Raw genomic sequence first — 22,388 nt, 5'->3', positions numbered from 1 at the left:
CAGCAAAGGTTTGAGGAAGATCATCTGCAACAAAGGAATGATTTAAGCGTTGTCTACACTGAAGAGCCGAATGATTAAACTTGCCGCAGATCTAACATTGTGTGCCAGATTTCGGAATGTAAGGTTGATAGGTCGGAGTATAGGGTTTAGAATTATTAGGTTGAGAATGCGAATAGGCTCCAGGAGATCCACGACCAGGATATGAATTGAATCTACCGTATTGTCCCCGACCATCGCGATATCTAACTCCACCACGATTTGCATAAAGAGCTTCGCCATCGATAGTGGGAGTGGCTGGTGATGTCGTCAAACTAGTACGACGTTGAGCTTCAGTTTCCTCTTGCATTAGAAGTGGACGAAGTTGTTCAAAAGTAGGCTTATGTCGATATGTATTAAGGGCACTGACAAAACCACTATATCAAGGTATTAAGTGCCGCCCCGTGTCGTACCCTGCACGGAGAGGGTCTCGGACCTCTCCTGGGTGCCGTGGCACATGACCTGTGCCGCTTGAGACAGAGCGGCACGCGGCCATGTGCCGCAGCACTATGCAGCGTGCCGTCCTCTTTTTTTCTTTTTGGCTTTTTCTTTTGACTTTTTCTTTTTTTTTTGTTAAATTAAAAATTTATAATTTAACTTCTTATTTATTAATATAGAAGTAAATTTTTAGTTGACAAATCTGATCCATACCGCATGGGGCGAAGCCCTCCGCACCCCTCTCCGATGCGGGCCCCTCTGCTTCAGCCACAGACATCCATTTTTTCTTCGCAGAATATTTTGTCAAAATTTGTCGCATCGCAAAATTTTCGATGAATCAGGGGAATAAAAATCGATTTCCTAAACAAATTTTGATCAGATATTTTTTAAAAGAATAAAAAAAATGGATGTAATTACGGTACTATTTTGGTTGTTCTAGTTATTATATGCTTCCTAATCGAATCAATATATAGATCTTGAAACGTTTTTAGAAAATAAATTTTTTTGTCATTTTATTTGTTATAATTTTTTTAATTCTAAAAAAATTAAAAACAAAAGAATTTTCAAATGTTACAGCAAGTATAGTTGTACTTTTCAAATAAAAAAAAATAAAAACAAAAGAATTTTAATTTCTATTCTACATCAGGTATAGTTGTACTTTATATACAAAATGCTTACATGCATGTTAATTGATGAGTATAGTAAGCTATACATTGCAAATATTAATAATTATTTGTCTAAATCTTTCAAAATAACATTATAAAAGCTTATTGGAACCAAAAAAACTTAAATAAATACGTGCCAAAGCGTGCCAGTAGGAGGTCATGCGTATCCATTGGCACGCATTCGTACCACGTGTCGGCACGGACGCGTGCCCGTGCCGTATCGTGCCAGAGAAAGAGCGGCACACCTCTGTGCCACGACACTTTAAACCTTGCCCTATATGCTTCCGGTCAAGGATTCAAGTGCCGGCCGTGCCGTACCGTGCCCCCAAGAAGGGGGCACGGTACGGGGGGGTCTCGGACCCCCCCTCTGTCTCGCGGCACGCACCTGCGTGCCGCTCGAGACAAAGCGCACCAGGGCGTGCCGGCGTCACGTTACCGTGCGTGCGCCAATATTTTTTTTTTTTCTTTTTGGCTTTTTTTTTTTTTGTTTTTTTTCCTTTAGTTCTCTGGGGTTTGGAGCCTCCCTTTCCCCCTTGGGCACCTATATTGTCATTTTTTCACTTTGTTGTCTTTTTTCAACTTTTTTTTGCCTTTATGGCGGATGCCTTTTTTTTTAACTTCTATTTATCATATAGGAGTAAATTTTTAATTGACATAGCGATCCATACCGCAAGGGCTTCACCCCCGCACCCGGCCCGAGCCGAGCAGCCCACCACTGACATCCATTTTTTTTTTTCACAAAAAATTGTCAAAATTTGTCACATCGCGAAACTTTCGATGAATCAAAGGAACAAAAATCAATTTCCTAAACAAATTTTGATCAGATATTTTTAAAAAGAATAAAAGAACAAAAAATATAGATGTAATATTGGGAATATATGAATTTCTCACAATACAAGCAATACTTATATCAACATTGTCAAATAAATCTTGTATCTGTAGATAATAATATGCCAGATGATTAAGCGCGACGATCTATGTGGAATTAAGTAGTTATTTCTATGTAAATATGTAAATTTAAATAATTATTATACTTGTGAATTTTATTATTATATTTTAATTTCATTCTACATTAGGTATAGCTGTACTTTGCTTACAAAAAGTTTTCATGCATGTTAATTGATGAGTATAGTAAGGTATATATAGTAAATATTCATAATTATTTTGTTTAAATCTTTCAAAATAATATTATAAGAGTTTATTGGAACAAAAAAAACTAAAATAGGTTCGTGCCAAAGCGTGCCAGTAGGAGGCCATGCGTATTTATCGGCACGCAAGCGTGCCGCGTGTCGGCACGCAAGCGTGCCTGTGACGTACTGTGCCAGGGACAACGGCACGCTCCCGTGCCACGGCACTTTAAACCTTACTTCCGGTAACCCGAGAAAAACTGTCATGACCAAGTTACGATCTGATTCAGATTCATCGATCGCTTGTAGAGCATCACCAATTGATTTAATCTTTTGCATGTAATCGCTCATGTTCATTGAACCTTTCTTGATGCTTCGCAATTCGGACTTTAGAGAGAAAGCCGTGGAAGCAGTTTTATCAAGAAAATATGCTTCAATAGTTTTCCAAGCATCATATGCAGTTTTAGGAGAACTAGAAACAACCACCTGTAATATGCTAAGAGAAAGGGTGGTAAAAGAGCATTCCCTTATGGGCTCTATTGATGATGTTATATAATACAAGAGATGAGTCTAATATAGTAACAATGCCTAATATAGTAACAATATAACTAGGTATCACATATCATGTAATCCTACTCTAAATATGTCGTAATATATTGTATCCTTATATAGCATGAGATACTAAATATGTTGTAACAGTATCTTTATCAAATCTTTTGAACTTTATTGAAAAAATTACTTACTAATTTGAAGAATAGAGGGTTTTGAGATGTGCCATTAGTACGAGAGCTGTATCGTGCCAATATCTTGTTGGCACGATACGGCATGATAGATACGGTCCGTGCCGATGGGCACTTAAATTCTTGCTTCTTTATTCATACTCCGCTGTTTCAACGAATGGAACGTCTCATACTGCTCCATATAATCAGCGGTAAAAATTGCTTCCGCAACTTTATTTTCATTTGTTCCCAAGTGTTGACTTTTGGCTTGCCTTGCCACGCATGTTGCTCTTCAGCAATCTTCCACCATTGAAGTGCAGTGCCTTTCAATTTAAGCTTCACGAACAATACCTTCCTATTCTCAACCATGGGTTTCCACTTAAAATAATTATCTATACTAGCTTCCCAATCTAGATAATCTTCTGTGTGCATATTTTCATAGAAATCAGCAACTTCAATCTTTGATTCGCTGCTATTTAGATCAAGGGCATGCAGCAATCGCTCCTCCAATCCACTTCGCACCGCATTGTTTGCAGTTCTAGCATCATGAAAGGGATTTTCAAAGTCTTCTTGATTAGTCGTATCCTCCAGACTACCTTTCGGCATGTCTAGAGGGCCGTGGTCACCTTCTGGATTCTCCATACGGGCCACCACATGTTCCTACCCTTGCAAGGCTTGTACTGCCTGCGACAAATCATCAATCATACGTCGTATCTCAGCCATATCTATTTGCTGACCTTGATTTCCTCTTCCACGTCCTCTATCACGTCTAACCATGGCTCTGATACCAAGAATGATGTAGCATGGGAGGAAAACAGAGAGCAAATAGGCGGATTTAGGCTAATAAGACCTATGAATAAAGATGGAATAGTTAGGGTTTTAAGAAAACCACTAGATTCTTAGACATATTGAAAAGATGATAAAAAACAGTCGTAATCTGATCTGCATCCTTTTTATATTAGGGTTACAAGGTGCTATTCAATACCGCCCCTTAAATATGACTTATTGGCTAACTTTAAATCCTAACCATCAAAATATAATAATAAGTCACATGCTAGTCACATGACAACTAGCTAACTAAAATAAATAAAACAATTGAAAAGTAAAACATAATATTAAAGCTCCTGCATCATTTAAGAACCACTGTCTCCAAAATATAGGTGTTTACTAGATGGATTGATGGAGAATAAAAATAATCACGTTAAGTTAAAATGAAGAGAGTCAGCATGGGCCTTTAATGAGCAATAGTGAGAATGAATTTGTATAGGCTTCTGATGCAAAAAATATTGTAGCAATAGTGTAGTGCACTAGTGCTGATATTATAGTGGTACTGGGTACTATAGCAACAGTACTTTTACTGCTATGGCTGTGTGGGAGAAAAGAAGGAATAGAAGAAAAAGGAATTAGAAGGCAAGAGAGGAAGAAAAGAGAAATGCGTACAGTCCAAGCTGAATGGAAGAGATTACGGCCAAACAGGCTTAGAGACAGCGAAATATCCTAGTCCCTTTTTCCTACTCTGGAAAGTTCTGATTAGAATAGAACCTGGTGGTCTTTACTTATAATATGTACCTTATTTGATCCTTGAAGTAGATCCCTTAGATGTATGGATTTATTTCTATCCCCAGTTTCTTTGGTTAGTTGACCCAAAAAAATCTTAAACAACTATTTAAAAAATAATCTTGAATAACTGATTAAATCCAAAATGGCCTAAAAGATAAAAATTAGAAAAATGGTTTGGTCTGCATCACCATGTCGGCTTTCATCTAGGATTTAGGTCTAAAATCACAAAAGCTAAGTGTAGCTTGGCGGTGCATTCCTTCAGCAAAGGAACTTTAAGCGGTGAATTTTAAATTTTACCTCTCAAGTTGAAAGTTCTCTGACTTTTTACTCTCCATTAACTTACCATATGTTTTTTCCTTGTTTTTTTCCACATTCTAAAATGAATAATATTATTTATAATGAAGATAATCTCCTCATACAAATGATATTGATGAAAATCTTCAAATCTTTTAGAATGTTTGCTCAAACTTGTCCCTTTTTTCTGTCTATCTTGGGCGGATGACTTCTGTGTTATGTAAGGTGCCTATTCTTTTCCTTTTGGAGGTATCCTAAATTGTAGGAATGAAAAGCACAGGAGTGCTTGAGATTTCTGGGAGATGATTTAGTGGATCATTTGTAAAGTAGGAGTTTTACCTCCAGGTGCAAAAGTTGTCCTTAACATGTGACTAAAAGTTCCTGTAAGGTAGAAAATTATCACTATATTTCTAAAATACTCCATATCTGTTTCTAGCTTAAAGGACCGCTGAAATGCACAAGGATTATTTGAGGGACTCAATACTATTTTTTTTTTTTTTTTTTTTTCGGTTGACACTTGACACCCCATCAACATCTATTTATTTTAATTTTGACTAATTTTGTTGGTTGCATTTGGGATTTCGTCAAACTTTACCCCTGCTTTACCTGCTAGCTATTAACTGTTAACAGAATTTAGAATTCGAACTAAAAGAACAGGGTGACTGTTAAAAATAACAGAATCCAATTTTCAGCTAACATAATAAACACAAACCAAAATGATCAAAAGTTGAGGTGGTTTCACCAAAAGAGAAAAAACAAGTGTCGGGTTCTGTTTCGAAAGAACCTATAGTTGATCAGGCTTCTGATTATTTTACCTAAACTATGTTCATATTGAATCCAGCAAGACTAGTAATGATTTACAGTGCATCATTAATATATGAATAATTCAAGTAACTTCAGATTGCCGTAAGGTTGATGAAGGACTGAATTCTAAACTGAAGTTGAACTGCTAGAAATTATAAGTAATGAACCCTAGGATCTAATAGGTTATGTTAATACCTAGAGGGGTGTGAATAGGTATGAAGGCCAAAATTAAGACAAACTATATCCAATAAAAGTAAATGCAGAAAGTAAAAACCAGCACATAGAGATTTATGTGGGAAAAAAAGCTCCAAACAGGAGTAAAAACTCATGGGATCACACACGCAATAATAATCCACAAAGAAATAAAGGATTATAAGGTGATTACTGACTCTGCGAACTCAAACGTCTATTTTATCTTCTTTGGATCTTGCCTACTCCACCGGCTAGTCCACGCCCACGTTCGAATCCATGAACGCCTCTCGAATCCATGAGCTTAACGTTTCGAATCCACTAAAATGCCTCGATCACGTGGAATTCATGATGCAACACCAAATCCACGACGCACACTTCAATGGACCAAAAACAAAAAGCTGTGATGGCGATTCAACACTTAGAATATCATCAATGAACCAGGGAAGAGCTTTCTAAGCGAAGGACAGATCGATATAACATGAAAAATGAACTTGGAAGTAACTTTGAGTTTATCCGGAAGAGGCTGTTTGGTAGAAAAGGTTTAGAACGAAAAAAAGCCTCTAGGGTTGCTCTCGGGTGGATTCTAAGCTAATTCCCCTGATTGAGAAATGCTAAGTACATATTTATAACTTTGGAATACATTAGAGTCGGATTAGAACACATAATATTAATCTAAACATTGTGTACCAGTTCATGAAGCTGAATTCCGATACTGAAAAATGTAACACTAGATTGCTAGTATTGTGTATCAGAACTCGAGTTTTAGTACGATACACTTTCAATTCCGGTGCTTTTAACTTTGGAGCCGATACGTAGTTCAAAACTAAGAACTAGGTTTTGCAGAATTGAACGTGGTCACTGGTACTCAATTCAGTTTTTCAAACTCTGTTTTTGATGAACTCTTTACTAGTACCGGTACTCAATGTAAAATTGAATTAGATTAAAACCCACAGTTCCTAAAACCTTATTCTAATCTAGTTTAAACATATATAATTGATTCCAATACCGTAAAGAAGTAAGAATCACCATGAAAACATTTAGATAATACCTATGCATCGTGAACTCAACTGGTGAAAAAATTGATTCTTCGCTTTTGAGTTTTCTTTTGATTTCTTTGCAAAATCTTCTAGTTTTCAGATATCAAAATCATGAATTGAACCCTTCAAGACTTCGATTCAAACCATGAAATATGCTAATATAAAATCCGTAATAAAAAGGATTAATATGGCTGATTTTATATGATCAGGCTACAAGTCATATAACATTGGCCTTTTTGCATAGAAAATCCTCCGATTTTGCATTTTTGCAAAAATAGACGATCATTTGGATTTTGCATGTTTGGCCCGAATATTTAGTAAATTGATCAAAATACCTTTTTTTTTTTCTCTCATTTTTTTCTTTTATTTGTTTTTCTCTCGCTCTCGATTCGTCTCCCTCTTCCTTGCCTTTTCTTACTCTCCTACTCTCACTTCCTCTCCCTTCTCCTTCGCCATTGCCCCCACATTGACACTATGCTTTGCTCTATTACATCGCCCACATCTCCGACGTTGGCTCGAATATGGCACAGATCGCGACCGTGTGACAGCGACGTTGACGAGAGCACCGTAGAATTTGAGGATGATGAGGAAGGAGAGCACGTTAGGGCGGGGTTGGCGGCTGCAGCACAGGGCGGGAAAGGGGGTGATAGTTGAAAAAGATGTAGATGGTGAAAGAAAAAGAAAAAGAAAGAATAAAAAAATAAAAAACATTAATTTTCTTCGTCTGGAAAGATCATCATGTGTCGTGACCGTTACAAGAAAAGCCAGGTAGAGAAGAAAGAAAAAGAAGACGAAATCGCATTGTTTGAGATGAAATTGCACTCTTTGAGGCAAAAGTTGCACCATCTAAACTATTTGAGACTAAGTTGCACTACATAAAATAGAGGTTGTACTGTTTGTTTGAGATTTAAGTTTCACTGTTTAAGACTTTAGTTGCACTATTTAAGACCAAGTCTCAAACAGTGCAACTTAGACCAATTTGCATAAAATAGTGCAACTTAAAGTCTAATACAGTGCAACTTCTGCTTTATGTGGTGCAATTTAGTTTCAAATAGTTTTAAATGGTGCAACTTTCGCTTCAAAGAGTGCAACGTCTTCTTCTTTGTTCTCTGCTTCTTGGCCTTTTTTGTAGCAGCCACGACATATGGTGATCTTCCCAGGAGAAGAAAAATATACTTTTTCTTTATTTTTTCTTTAATTTTCTTCTACCTTCGAAATCATTTTTCACTATCGTGCCCTTGTCCTCTGACGCACCAGCTGCCCCTGCCCCGACATGCTCTCTTTCTGCGTCGCTCTCAAATCCTGCGGCACCTTTGCAATTTATGCCATGCACTTTGTTGCCACCTCACCTCCGCAATGTGGGCCGTGTTCAAATTGTTGTCGGGGGTGGTGTAAGCGAGATAAAAGAACAGAGCGTGGCATTGATGTGGAGGCAGTGGAGGAGGAGGAGGAGGAGGAGAAGGGAGAGGATGTAGGAGAAGGAGAGGAAAAAACGGCGAGGAAGAGGGAGACGAACCAGGAGCGGGAGGAGAAAGACGATTGAGAGAAAAAAAGGAATAAGGGTATTTTAGTTAGTTTCTAAAATTCGTGCCATATCTGTAAAATCTAAAATGCTGGATCCTTTTTGCAAAAAGGCAAAACTGGTGGATGTTTTATGGAAAAAGGCAAAACTGGTGGATGTTTTATGCAAAAAGGCATATAACTTTCAATGGTATGATGCTCTATTTCTGCTCTTCAGGCAATCTTCTTAATGATAGAAACAATTATAAAAAAATTCTCTTGTATTAGTGTAGTAATATTAACATACTCTTGCCTTATATGATGGAGATGATTTGTAAAAGTTGTTTTGACTACTACCATACGTGGAACAGAGTTGGTATACCTATTTTTTGATAATTCTTCTGCCAGTACAGTGCTACTAAGGCCAAACAGAGTCCAACTTAAGCTTTTTGATTTTTCTGCTTGGTTCTTTCGGGGTCCATGCTCGTAACAGGGGTAACAGGGGTGCAGCACGACTACTTTGGGACTATAGAATTTAACACCCCAGATCTCACATAGTAAGAAGAATGTCTTTGAGAATGTTTCATTTTTAAGCGTCTTATCTCACATGGTGAGAGCATTTTAATTGCTTGCTAACAGCCTAACCAATAAGAACACATTTGCTGTGTGCCTGTAGCGCTATCAATGATATAAGGGCCCAACGGCTTGGGCCATGCCCATCGTACTGTACCGTGCCAATCAGTGATATGACATCTGTGCCAATGGCACGGCTAAAAATCCTTTTTTTTTTTTTCATAATTAGTTAGTAATTACATGAGTATAGTATAAGATATTGATAAGAGATATATTAAGAGCAAGAAGAATTTACTGGTGCCAAAGAAAATGAATCTTTTTCATGCCAAAATGGATGACACATAAGTGTTATGTCAACGGCACACATTGGCATGGTGGGATGTGATTCCAAAGAAATTTAACTTTTTCCTGCTGAAGTTTGACAAGGCACAAGCATTTTGTCCATGGCCCACGTACATGCTGAACCGTGACAATAAGTGCCTAGTACGAACTCGTGCTGTGGCACTTTGTATGATCGTCAACAAATTGCTTTTTAAGTTGCCGCTAATGAAATTAAATCATCTTTTAACTTTATCAGGTGCCTAAGTAAATTGACAAGGTTTAATCCCTTGTACTAGAAACTTGAATGCTTAAAGAATACGTTTCTTGCAAGTTTAAGAAAAGAAAAGTATTAATGTGTAGCTTCTTTTAATTGCTTAATGATGTAATAAGGGACACGAAAAAAAGATAATGGGGGGACAATAGGCAAATGAAAATCACTAGAGAATCAAACAATCAAGTAGTAACTACTGAAGTATAACAAATGATTGCATGTTAGCAGAAATGATTTTTGCTTACACTCTATACAAAATAAGACGTTAACTGCCTGATGTACACATTTTTTTAGCTGTCAATCTTATGTTTGACATAGTTTCTCTGATCAAAGATGTTTGTATATTCTGATACGAATTTGCAGATATGAGAAATCTGGAAATGAACAATTTGTGACTGAAATCAGCAAATGGGTCTTCCACGAAAGGGGCCATCTCAAGGTGAAACATTTAACATGACAATAACTCGTCGGTTATCCGTTTTGTTTTTGTCCCCTTATGTGTATCTTGTCCCCCCTAGATTGACTGTATGCTAATTAAAATCGTGCCAGACAAAATCGTACACTTGGGAGTTTTCTACCAATTGACAATTGCAAAATTAATCAAGGACATTGCTGGAACCTAGGCACCTTTAATTGCAAAAAACTTGAGAAAAACAAATAACATTATGACAAATAACAAGAGTACAGCTTGCTTTTGATCTCTTATAATTTTGTGGTAAATATCTTCAATTATTAGTTTCCAATTGATCGATGAATGTTACATTTATGGTTTTTCAGGCTGTCAATGTCAGCCATCGCAAAGTTGGAGAAATGACAGAACCTGCAATGTACCGTATAAATGATGATTTGGTAAATGTCTTAATAATGGTTGTGACAAATGATATCATGAAAAAAAGAAGATATTTTCTTCTCTCTTATTTGATTCCTAACTTTGATATTTGTTTTAGGAATACTCTGTTGAAATCTATGAATGGTCTGGAACAAGCTGGGAACCTTATGTTGCTGATGATGTTCAAGTTCAATTCTACATGATGAGTCCCTATGTTTTAAAAACATTGTCGAATAACCAGAAGGTATGTTTCAGTGACACTAACACGTATTTGGAGAATGATCGACCTTCTCGTAGTAACACACTCATGATATTTTTTGATAGGGTCTTTATTCGACATCCTTTAAAGTTCCGGATGTCTACGGAGTTTTCCAATTTAAGGTTGAGTACCAAAAGCTTGGATATACCAGTCTCCGTCTCGCCAAGCAGGTTAGCTATGTTTTTGAAGTTTTACTTTTCAGTTTAAAAAAGTTGGTTTTGCAGTATTTAGCTGTGGCTTCTCTGCATAGGTCGTAATTGTATAATGAAATGGCATAGTTTTCAGATGCTGGAATTTGGTTTCAGCATCTACCTTTATGTAAGAACTAATTACGCACTGATTATTCTTTTTACATGTTTTACATCCTGTCTTGAGAGGTAGCAGTATGCACATGAATGAAGATTTTTGTTGGTCACTTTGTAATATGAAAATGGAATAGATATGTTGATGCTGTTTTTTTAGCAAGTTAATCTAAACCACAGGCCCCTTTATTTTAACTTGACTCACTGGGATTTCTATCAAATCCAGGGTTTCTGAGTATGGAACCCCTCTTCAGCATTTAAATTCCTTCTACAAGAATAAATCTGAAAATAAGACTTTCAAAGTATGTATATAGAAGATAATCAACACTTCTTTGCTATTATGTTGAGTAGGTTTCTGATCTTCATGATGAGATCAGGGTTTTTGACGTTGACATAGAAAGTTTAGATATTTACTTCCAATTTTTTTGAGTGCAAATGGGCTTTTTGCTGATATAATGGTAATTCTGTTATCTGAAGTAACATTTCTGGCATGCAATATTTAAAATTCATTACTAGATGTTTTTGCTATATAAGGGGTTTAACAATCTTCTATCTGGATGATTGCATTACTACTAGGCAGGAAGATGCTCTATATGTGTCATGCCCCGGGCCTTTTTGGAAAGTATTTTAAAAAAATCCTTCCATTTTGAAAAAAGTCTTGTGGAAAAGTGCATAGTTTTTTTTTCTTTTTTTACACCTTGCTTGAGACGTAAGACTCACCACACGTATAGAGTTTCCTCTGTCTACATGAACGAAGTCTTTCCTGTACATGCATGGCGTAGGAGCATAGGTACACAACCACAAGCGACCAGAATAAAGAGGAATTAACAACAAATACAACTACAATTCACAACCATAACTAGGAAATTACTAAACCACTACAATAGGAAAAATCCAAGTAAAACTACTCTCAAACTAAGTCACATAAACGACACATGATAATAAAGAAAGTAAATTAGGGACGAGTAACAAGGTCCACAGCACGAGCCAAGGATTAAAGTGCTGTGGCATGGAGGCGTGTCGGTTGTCGCATGGCATGGCATGGTACGGTATAGATACGCCTCCGTGCTGACGCGTGGCACGCTTGCGTGCCGATGGATACGCATAACCTTCTAGTGGCACGTTTTGGCACAATTTTTTTAGTTTTTTTTGTTCCCAATAAACTCTTATAATACTATTTTGGAAGATTTAGAAAAATAATTATAAATATTGGCTATGTATAGTTTATTAGTTATTACACTTAGCAATTAATATAGTAATAGATATTTTATATATGTAAAGTAAAATATAATTATAGCTCATAGAGAATAACATAAAAAATTGATTTACTTTGAAAATATTTTGATTTTACCTTTTTCAAAAATTTAAAAATTATAAAATACAAAATTAGAGAAAATTATTTTTTCTTAAAGTTCTCATGCAATTTGCAAGATTCAATAACATTGATATGATGAGAGATCGCATGATGTCTAGATTAACTAACATAATACTACAATTGTTCCAATAATTTCTTTTAATTTTTGAATCTATTAAAAATATTTTTTAAAATTTTGAAGAAAAATTTATTTTTTATTAAAATTTTTAAGAAAAATTGTGAGATCTATCCATAAAAATTTAATAATAAATTATATAACGAATAATTTGTCACGCCCCAGATTACACGTTCTCCGGGCACGCTGACAAATCCGCCGTATACAAAGGAATTTTCCCTGTATACGAAGCGACAGCTGTACTTGTAAACCATACAATACTACGAACAGTAGTATAGAGCTGCTAGAGTAAACAGAAGCTAAACAAACGGAGTTCCATATACATAGTCCAATACCAAAAGTACAGAGTTACTCGCACTAGCGAGTTAAATATACTATGTATATGAACTCAAAACAAAACATCTACCTGCCTGCAGTAGGGGTACCTCTAGTTGCCGCCCTCAACAACATCTACCTGCCGCCCTCAACAAAACATCTACCTGCCGCCCTCAACAACATCGGTCCACCCACTAAGTCTACAGAAGGGAGCAAGGATAGTAGTAAATGCAGGAATAAAATCTACCGCTATGAATCACTACACTATCATGCTCTACACTAACCAACTGTAGGAAATATCAAATCTAACCCAATCTAATCGGGACTGTAAGCATACCCGTCTCTGGGACTGTGAACACACCCGTCCCTGCCCAGTTGTGACTATCCAGCTACATCCACACTACTAGTCCGTGGAGAGCAAGTCCAACCGGCATGAGCGACACCAACGTGAAAGCACAGCGCCCGTCTCCGGAGTGGCACTCGTGGGAGCTACCCAACCGAGTATGCAGCGTATCTCTGTCGAGCTCAATCAGGCTCTCGAAAGTCAAAGTCCAGTAACCGACTCAAACTGGTCTAACAACCAACAGGTAACGTGCCCTCGGCACAATTCGACGCCAAAAAGGCGATACCGGTCCACCGTCAACCCCGACGGCACCCAACAATCCGGAACAGCTTGAACGCTACTGTAAAAATACACTCGGCATCCCAGCACGAGCGTAACTGAAAACTAAACTACCTGGAATACTCACTATGAGAAACGCCCGGCTGGATCACCGAAAACCTCCAAAGGCCCGAAGTTAAGCTCCCGCCAACTCTACACGTAGAATCCGGCAATAAGCATCAATTCTGCTTCAAAAACAGCAGCAGAGAAAACTAAAATTCCGACCCAGCAAACCTTCACCAAATCCAGCAAATAAGGGCTTCGTGGATTTCTCTAGAAGTCCTGAATCCAACGAACCAAATCTCGTCAAAATCCGACGCTTCTACGTCGAGTACGAGCCGAAACGCTAACGATCGACGCTGGAAGTCTGCAGGAACAGCACCTAGCTCGAATTTGAAGAAGCTTGGAAATAAAGAAGCAATTTGACGGCACACCCACCTCGACAGCGACCCTAGTATCTGTGCGACGTCGAGGACGGCTGTAACACACCCTCGCCCGGCCTCCTCGCGATGCTACGGCAACAGACGCGCGCTCGAACAGCTCCGCGACGTGACGTCGACGTTGCTCCAAGCTTCCACCGTGCTCTCCACCACGAATAGTTCAAGCTAGAGAGAGAGACTTAAATTAGTAATCCCCAACAGTCTGCCACCTCTAATTAAGGCGGTGGGCTGATAAGGATTGATAAAGGACCAAAAGGCCCTTTACCAACTCCCTATTAGCCTACCTAGGATACTACATCCTCCTCTACTACAAAAAGTTTCGTCCTCGAAACTTAAACATACCTCAGCTCAGGGTATCGAATAGGTAGGGATAGGACTACTTCATCACCGTCTCAGGCTCCCAAGTCGCCTCCCGCTCCTCGTGATGGCTCCACTGCACTTTCACATACGGGATGACCCGGTTGCGCAGTTCTTTCGTCTCCCGAGCAAGAATCCGCAATGGTCGCTCCTCGTATCTCAGATCCTCGCCAATCTCGAGTGGAGTGAAGTCAATCACGTGAGAAGGATCGAAAACATATCTTCTCAATGCCAAGACGTGGAAGACATCGTGTATGCCAGCAAGTAGCGGGGGTAGAGCGATCCTGTATGCAACCGGTCCAACTCGCTCCAATACCTCGAAAGGGCCAACAAACCGTGGACTGAGCTTTTCACGTACTCCAAATCGGCGAATCCCTCTGGATGGCGAGACTTTGAGGAAAACATGATCTCCAATCTGAAACTCTAAGTCTCGTCTCCTGGTATCGGCGTAGCTCCTCCGGCAGCTCTGGGCTGTCAAAAGGTGTCGTCGAACAACTCTCACATTTTCCTCTGCCTCTAGCAAAAACTCAGGCCCAAGCGTCTTTCTTTCACCCACCTCACTCCAACACAAAGGGGATCGACATCTGCGTCCATACAACGCTTCAAACGGAGCCATCTGAATGCTCGCATGATAGCTGTTGTTGTACGCAAACTCAACTAGTCTCAAATGTCGATACCACCTTTCTCCAAAGTCCAGGACGCACGCTCTCAGCATGTCCTCTAGAGTCTGAATGGTCCTCTCTGATTGACCATTTGTCTGTGGGTGGAACGCCGTGCTAAAATGTAACTGAGTCCCCAAAGCTGTCTGTAAACTCCTCCAGAAATGTGCCACAAACCTCGGGTCCCGGTCGGATACAATCGATACCGGCAAGCCGTGTAGCCTGACAATCTCATCCAGGTATAGCTGTGCGAGCCTCTCTCTGGACCAGGTAGTCTGAACTGGTAGGAAATGAGCAGACTTGGTCAGTCTGTCCACTATCACCCAAATCGCATCATAGCCACCCTGTGCTCTCGGTAACCCCACGACAAAATCCATCGTGATCTGCTCCCATTTCCACTCGGGCACTGGCAGACTCTGAAGTTTGCCAGCAGGCACCTGATGCTCGGCCTTCACCTGTTCGCAAGTCAAACACTGAGCCACAAATCTGCCAATGTCTCTCTTCATTCCATTCGACCAAAACTGTGCCTTTAAATCTTTATACATCTTGGTTCCCCCAGGGTGAACCGTATAAGGTGAACAATGAGCCTCTCTCAAAATAGCCTCTCGGATCTCTGAATCCACAGGCACACACAGCCGGTCCCTGTACCGTAGTACTCCCGAACTATCCACCGCAAAACCCTCAGCCTGCCCCGTCTAACTGCTCTCGAATCCTCAACAGGTATGGATCCCCACTCTGTTTCTCCCGGATCCTATCCAACAGAGTGGGCAAAAAAACCAGAGACATCAGTCTCGCAGTAGATCCAGGGGACACTATCTCAAGCCTCAGCCGCTGAAACTCTTCGAGTAATGGCCTCTGCTCAGTGATCATCAAACTCAGGCCCTGCACTGCTTTCCTGCTCAACGCATCTGCGACTACATTCGCCCTGCCGGGATGATACTGAATACTAATGTTATAGTCCTTCAGTAACTCTAACCACCGGCGCTGCCTCAGATTCAGTTCCCTTTGAGTGAACAGATACTTGAGACTTTTATGATCAGTAAAAATCTCGCAGTGCTCGCCGTACAAGTAATGCCGCAACAACTTCAAAGCAAAAACTACTGCGGCCAGCTCCAAGTCATGCGTAGGGTAATTCTTCTTATAATCCTTTAACTGCCGTGAAGCATAAGCAATTACCCTACCATGCTGCATCAACACACAACCCAGTCCACTGTGCGATGCATCACTATAGATCACGAATCTTTTCCCCCATCACAGGAAGGGCAAGAATAGGAGCTGATGTCAACCTCTGTCTCATCTTATCGAAGCTCCTCTGACAATCCTCACTCCAGATGAATCTAATCCCCTTGCGCGTCAATCGAGTGAGGGGTGTGGAAAGCTTCGCAAAGCCTTCCACAAACAGACTGTAATATCCTGCTAGTCCAAGGAAACTCCTCACCTCTGACACCATCGTCGGTCTGGGCCAATCCCAAATCGCATCAATCTTCTTCGGGTCGACTGCTACTCCCTCTGCTGATATCACGTGGCCCAAGAAAGCGACTTCTCGTAACCAGAACTCGCACTTCTTTAACTTGGCATACAACTTCTTCTCTCTCAGAAGCTGTAGCACAATCCTCAAGTGCTCCTCGTGCTCGACATCGCTTCGGGAGTATATCAAGATATCATCTATGAAGACTACTACAAATCTATCCAAGAACGGCTTGAACACTCTGTTCATCAAATCTATGAATGCGGCAGGGGCATTCGTCAATCCAAAAGGCATCACCGTAAACTCATAATGCCCGTACCGAGTCCGAAAAGCCGTCTTGGGAACATCCTCGGCCCTCACCCTCAACTGGTGGTAACCTGACTGGAGATCAATCTTCGAGAGACACAAATCCTTGCAGCTGATCAAACAGGTCATCAATACGCGTCAAAGGATACTTATTCTTGATGGTCACTTTATTCAGCTCCCGGTAATCTACACACAACCTGAGCGACCCATCCTTCTTTACAAATAATACCGGCGCTTCCCAAGGCGATACACTGGGTCTCACATACCCCTTATCCATCAGATCCTAAAGCTGCGCCTTTAGCTCTCTCAGCTCCGCCGGTGCTATCCGATAGGGTACCTTTGAGATTGGTGCAGTTCCAGAAACTACATCAATCACAAACTCAATCTCCCTCTCCGGCGGCATCGTCGTCAACTCGGGGAAACACATTTGAAAACTCGCGGACCACAGGAATATCCTCGAGTCCCGGCGTTGCCGTAGGTACCTCAACAACAGTCGCTATAAAGGCAACACATCCTCTACTCATCAGCTGTCGAGCTCTCGCTGAAGAAATCCACGTGGCAAACAACGTGCTCCTGCAGCCTCTGAAAGTGAACTCCTCCTGGCCTGGCTCGCGAAACGTCACCATCCTCGCTCTACAGTCGATAGTAGCATAGTACCGCGCCAGCCAAACCATACCGAGCACAATGTCAAAGTCCTGCAGCTGCCCTAACACCAACAGGTCTGCGGGCATAATCCAAGAATCTAACTGCACTGGACAAGACCGACAGCACTCTGCAACCTGTAACACATGGTCGGGGATCTGCACCTCTCGTGCCATAGACAATGACTCTAACTCTAGACCATGTAACAATGCAAATGCGCGACTAACAAAGGAGTGCGAGGCACCGGTATCAAATAAAGTACGTGCTCTAATACCAGAAAGCAAAGTGATACCTGCCACCACTCGGTCGGCCGCTGAAGAGTCCTCCACCTGTGCTGCAAACACTCTGCCACTCGGAGCCTGCTGCCGCCGCTCACCCTGTCGCGGCATGGATGCTCTATCCTCCTGATGGTAACTCGATGGCGTCCCGTAAGACTGCGAAGGTCCTTGCTGTGCCGATGCTGAAGATGGTACTGATGATGCTGCTCGCGGACAAGCTGCTCTCATGTGTCCCGGCTGACCACATCCGTAACACCGGCCCTCCCTCTCCTCGCACTGTCGGGGCCAGTGTGGTCCCCGGCAGATCACACACTGGCGTCCTTTCGGGCTGGCCCCTCTGACGAGAGTCCCTGGATCGCTGGCGTCCCGAAAACCCACGACACTGAGAACGCGATCGTGGAGGTCTCGGCGGACGCCTGCTACTCGACTGATGTTCGTCGTCTAAAGCTGGGCGCTTCCTATCCTGACTCTGCACCGGCCCCTGAGCCCTCTCTCTCAGCGACACCTCTCCTCTCTCCTCCCATAATGCCTGCTCAATGGACGCATCCAGAGTCCTCGACCTCTGCGCCCTAACGAACCTGAAAAGGTCGGGTCTCAAACCCTACTCAAACAAGTAGACCCTATGTGCCTCGTCTCTGGCCACGAACGGAATACAGTTCAGGAGTCTAGTAAACTCCCGAACATACTCCTGAACTGTTCGCTCACCCTGCTGGATCTTCTTCAAATCCTCCTCAATCTTCTATTTCATGCTGTTGGGAAAATACATCCCATACAGCATTCCACAGAACTGATCCCACCTCAGGTGCGACGCCACCAGCCTCTGGTCTTGCCTCACTCTCTTCTACCAATCATGAGCATCACCTGCTAAAAGTGCACTCCCAGAGGTACCTGGTCCCTCTCTGGAATGAACAAATCCTCAAATAGCTTTTCCATTGCACTAACCCAGCCCTCAACCACCCAGGGCTCAGTGCAACTGCCATCGAAGGTCGGCGAGTGCCATCGAAGGTCGGCGAGTCAAAGCGACGAAAGCGGGCCAACCTCTCTGTTAATCGCTCCTGCTCGGCCTCTGTCATCTGTACTGGCCCTCTGGAAGGCGCAACTGGCGCTGGTGGAGGCAGTACCGTAGTCGGCGCTGTCACTGGAGTAGTTTGGTCCTTTACCAATCCTTATCAGCCCACCGCCTTAATTAGAGGTGGCAGGCTGTTGGGGATTGCTAATTTAAGTCTCTCTCTCTGTAGCTTGAGCTATTCGTGGTGGAGAGCACGGTGGAAGCTTGGAGCAACGTCAACGTCGACGTCGCGTCGCGGAGCCGTTCGTGCGCGCGTCTGTTGCCGTAGCGTCTCTCCGTCAATCGCTCCTGCTCGGCCTCTGTCATCTGTACTGGCCCTCTGGAAGGCGCAACTGGCGCTGGTGGGGGCACTGCCGTAGTCGGCACTGCCACTGGAGTAGTTTGGTCCTTTACCAATCCTTATCAGCCCACCGCCTTAATTAGAGGTGGCAGGCTGTTGGGGATTGCTAATTTAAGTTTCTCATCTAGCTGAAGCTATTTCGTGACAAGTTGGGGAGAGCACGGTGGAAGCTTTTGGAGCAACGTCACGTCCGTCGTCGGAGCTAATCGAGCGCGGTCTGTTGGCGCGTAGCATCGCTTATGAGAGCGGGCGAGGGTGTGTTACCGCCAGTCCTCGAACGTCGCACCAATACGAGGTCGCTGCTCGAGGTGGGTCTGTGCCTGTCAATGCTTCTTTATTTCAAGCTTCTTCAAATTCAGCTAGGTGCTGTCCCTGGCAGCTTCCAGCGTCGGCATCGTTGGTATTCGGCTCGTAACTCGAGTAGGGAGCGTCGCGATTTGTTGTCGAGATTTGGTTCGTGGATTCAGGACTTCGAGAGAATCACGAAGCCCTTATTTGCTGGATTGGTGAAGGTTTGCGGTCGGAATTTTAGGTTTCTCTTGTGCCTGTTTTAGAGCCAGAATGATGCTTATTGCGGATTTACGGTTTAGAAAGTTGGCGGGAGCTTGACTTCGGCCTTTGAGGTTTTCGGTGAATCCAGCCGGGCGCTGCCTTGCTTCGGACTTTCCTCGTTCGCCAGGATTAGCTCGCGAGGTGGGCTTACGATCGGTTTATTCCCTAAGTATCGTATTTACATCAATGTTATTAGAATTTTCAGTTTTGATATATCATGTGTACCTCACTGTTTTTGCAGAGTACCGTCGTCGGCTGGCTACTTGTCGCAGATCAGTATCGAGCAAGGGCTGTCAACGAGCTAGAGCCCTACCGAGACGTGTACGAGCTAGAGGTCATCCTACTGTAGTAGATGTTTTTGGTTATTGAGTTCATGTATCATAGTATAACTTAACTCCCAGTGCGATAACTCCCCCCCCACCCCCTCTGTACTTTTGGTATGGAATATGTATATGGAACTTCGTTTGTTGTAGCTTTGTTTACCTTCTAGCAGTCTTATTACTAACTGTCGTAGTATTGTATTGGTTTACAGTACAGCGTCGCTTCGTAACAGGGAAAATTCCTTTTGTTACGATGGATTTGTCGGCGTGCCGAGGGAACGGTAAATCGGGGGCTGTCACGCTGCCAGGTTGTAGCGAGGTAGTTACATCGGTTATATTCTTAAGTATCGTATTAGTCGAATGTATGATTTTAGGTTATTGATATGTCATGTGTAGCTCAATTTCGATCGATTATATCTTGATGAAATCCGATTGAGAACATGATTAGAAACCTAATACCAAAAGCGAAGCTGTACTGAATACAAACGAATTTCCGAGGGATGCGACAATCCGCGTAATACAAAGAGAATTTTCGTGTATACGAAGCCGACAGCTTACCTGTAAACATTTACAATACTACGAACAGTAGATAGAGCTGCTAAGAGTAAACACTGAAGTAAACAAACGGAGTTCATATACATAGTCAAATACCAACAGTATAAGGTACTCGCCGACTGCGAGTTTAGAACTGATGTATATGACTTCAAACAAAACATCTACCTGCAGTAGACGAAAGTACCTCTTAGCTCGTCACTCTGGCAGGGCTCTAACTCAGTGGACGCCCTTGCCTTCAGATCCTGATCTGGGACAGCAGCAGCCGACGACGGTGACTTGCAAAAACAGGGTGAATTCTGAGGTAACGGTAACACAGGCTAGAAACTACATGTAAAAACATGGTAGTCGCAGTGGGTGCCGCCCTCAACAACATCGGTCACCCACTAAGTCTTACAGAAGGGAGCAAAGGATAGTAGTAAATGCAGGAGATACATAAATCTCGACGAGTATGAATCTTAACCCTCACACACATTCATTTCCAGCCAATTGTCTTCATACATGCAGCAATATCCGATCACTTGTAGTCATATCGACCCAAGTGCGCTCAATCCAATCCAATCAGGACTGTTGTCTCTGGGACTGTGATCACACCCGTCCTGCCAGTTTGTGACTATTCAGCTACCTCCACACTACTACGTCCGGGAGAGAAGTTCCAAGGTCACACATTAGCTTGAGGCGGTAAGCTTTATTGTTATCGGTATTTGCAAATGAGCGTGCACAGCCAACGGCCGAAATAAATAGCGCCGCCACCTCTCTGCCTCACGACATCAAGCAGAAGTGTGATATTTTTCACATAAGAAGGAGGTCCAAGTTGTTGGTCACTTTAGGCCTTATACTTGAGGTGTCTATCACTGTTCTTCTAATTTTCTTTTAGGCTTCATAGGCTATGCTGAGTTATTCGCTACCAACGTAGGAACGTAGCTTAGTTTAGTTACGTGTAGTTTACTATCGCTGAAATTGAGAAGATCACTAAAGTTTTTACCATTGGATGCTCTCCTAAAGCAGATGTCGCAGGCCAAACGACATCCATATACTTGGCTTTCTAAGCAACTCTCACAAACGTAGCTCTTGGCCTGCTTGGCGTCTCTTCTCATCCACATGAAATGTTGGGTACGTGCCCTCTGCATTAAAAGTTCTCGCAGTGAAGATAGACACTCTCTTCTGGCCAAATAAAAAGGCAACGGGTTCAGTCAACCCCGCGTACATGCTCGCCAAAGGACTTCTTTTGAATTCCCTCCAAATCAACTATCGTAAAGGCCTACTTGTTTAAAAATTACCGTCGATTGATCCCAGTTACGAATCAATTGCTTATCGTGCCAAACTCTGATCTTTCAGCGAATGTGACTCATGACAAGCGTGAATCTATCGTGAAAAATCTTGAACTCGTGACCACTATCTGGATACTCCACACTAGCATATATTTCTAGCGGACCATTCTAGGTAGCGTAGAAGAAAATTGAGCGTGACTATGACAAGCATACTTCTATATGCAACAGCTTTGTTCTATAGTAGTCATACTTTTAGAGTGCAAAGCCTTCCAAATCTTCTTGTTAGCAGCCTAATGGGAGCTAAAAGTGTATCAGTATCATTGAATGATAGTAATAATACCTAATCTTGGAAAGGCAGTTAGAAGATATGAATACGCAGCAAATTTCTTATGACTTACATCCCTTGTCTCGTAGTTTTTCAGTTTTCTTCCTCCTAAGTGTAAAACCAAGTTCACATGAATATATTAGGGTTTACTAATCAGTGTATCTCAAATTACGGAGTTCATCAACGATACTAATCGCAGACAAATTGAGCTAAACATGATATACAAAACTAAAATCATAAATGATCGACTAAATACGATACTTATTCAATAAAGCGAGTGCAACCCCACCTCGCGAGGCTAATCCCTCGGCAAGGAGAAGTCCCTAAGCCAAAGGAACGACACGGCTGCATCACACGGAAAACCACTCCAAAGCGGCCCGAAGTCAAGTACCCGCAGAGCCTACACGTAGAAATCC

General features: G+C 41.8%; 1 protein-coding gene across 2 annotated transcripts in view; it reads left to right on the top strand.

Annotated features, from left to right (window-relative positions):
• Positions 1-22,388, top strand: part of LOC109715472 (dolichyl-diphosphooligosaccharide--protein glycosyltransferase 48 kDa subunit-like) — a 59,433-nt gene that overhangs the window by 27,883 nt on the left and 9,162 nt on the right. For both annotated transcript variants that reach the window (XM_020240492.1, XM_020240493.1), the window contains exons 7-10: positions 9,901-9,976; positions 10,315-10,386; positions 10,485-10,610; positions 10,691-10,795. In XM_020240492.1, coding sequence (XP_020096081.1) covers positions 9,901-9,976; positions 10,315-10,386; positions 10,485-10,610; positions 10,691-10,795 — 379 coding nt within the window. The remainder of the gene's footprint in view (positions 1-9,900; positions 9,977-10,314; positions 10,387-10,484; positions 10,611-10,690; positions 10,796-22,388) is intronic.

The sequence above is a fragment of the Ananas comosus genome, linkage group 9 (assembly GCF_001540865.1).
Source record: "Ananas comosus cultivar F153 linkage group 9, ASM154086v1, whole genome shotgun sequence".
NCBI lineage: Eukaryota > Viridiplantae > Streptophyta > Magnoliopsida > Poales > Bromeliaceae > Ananas > Ananas comosus.
Note: the sequence above shows the minus strand (reverse complement) of the source record. Positions and strands in the feature narration are given on the sequence as shown.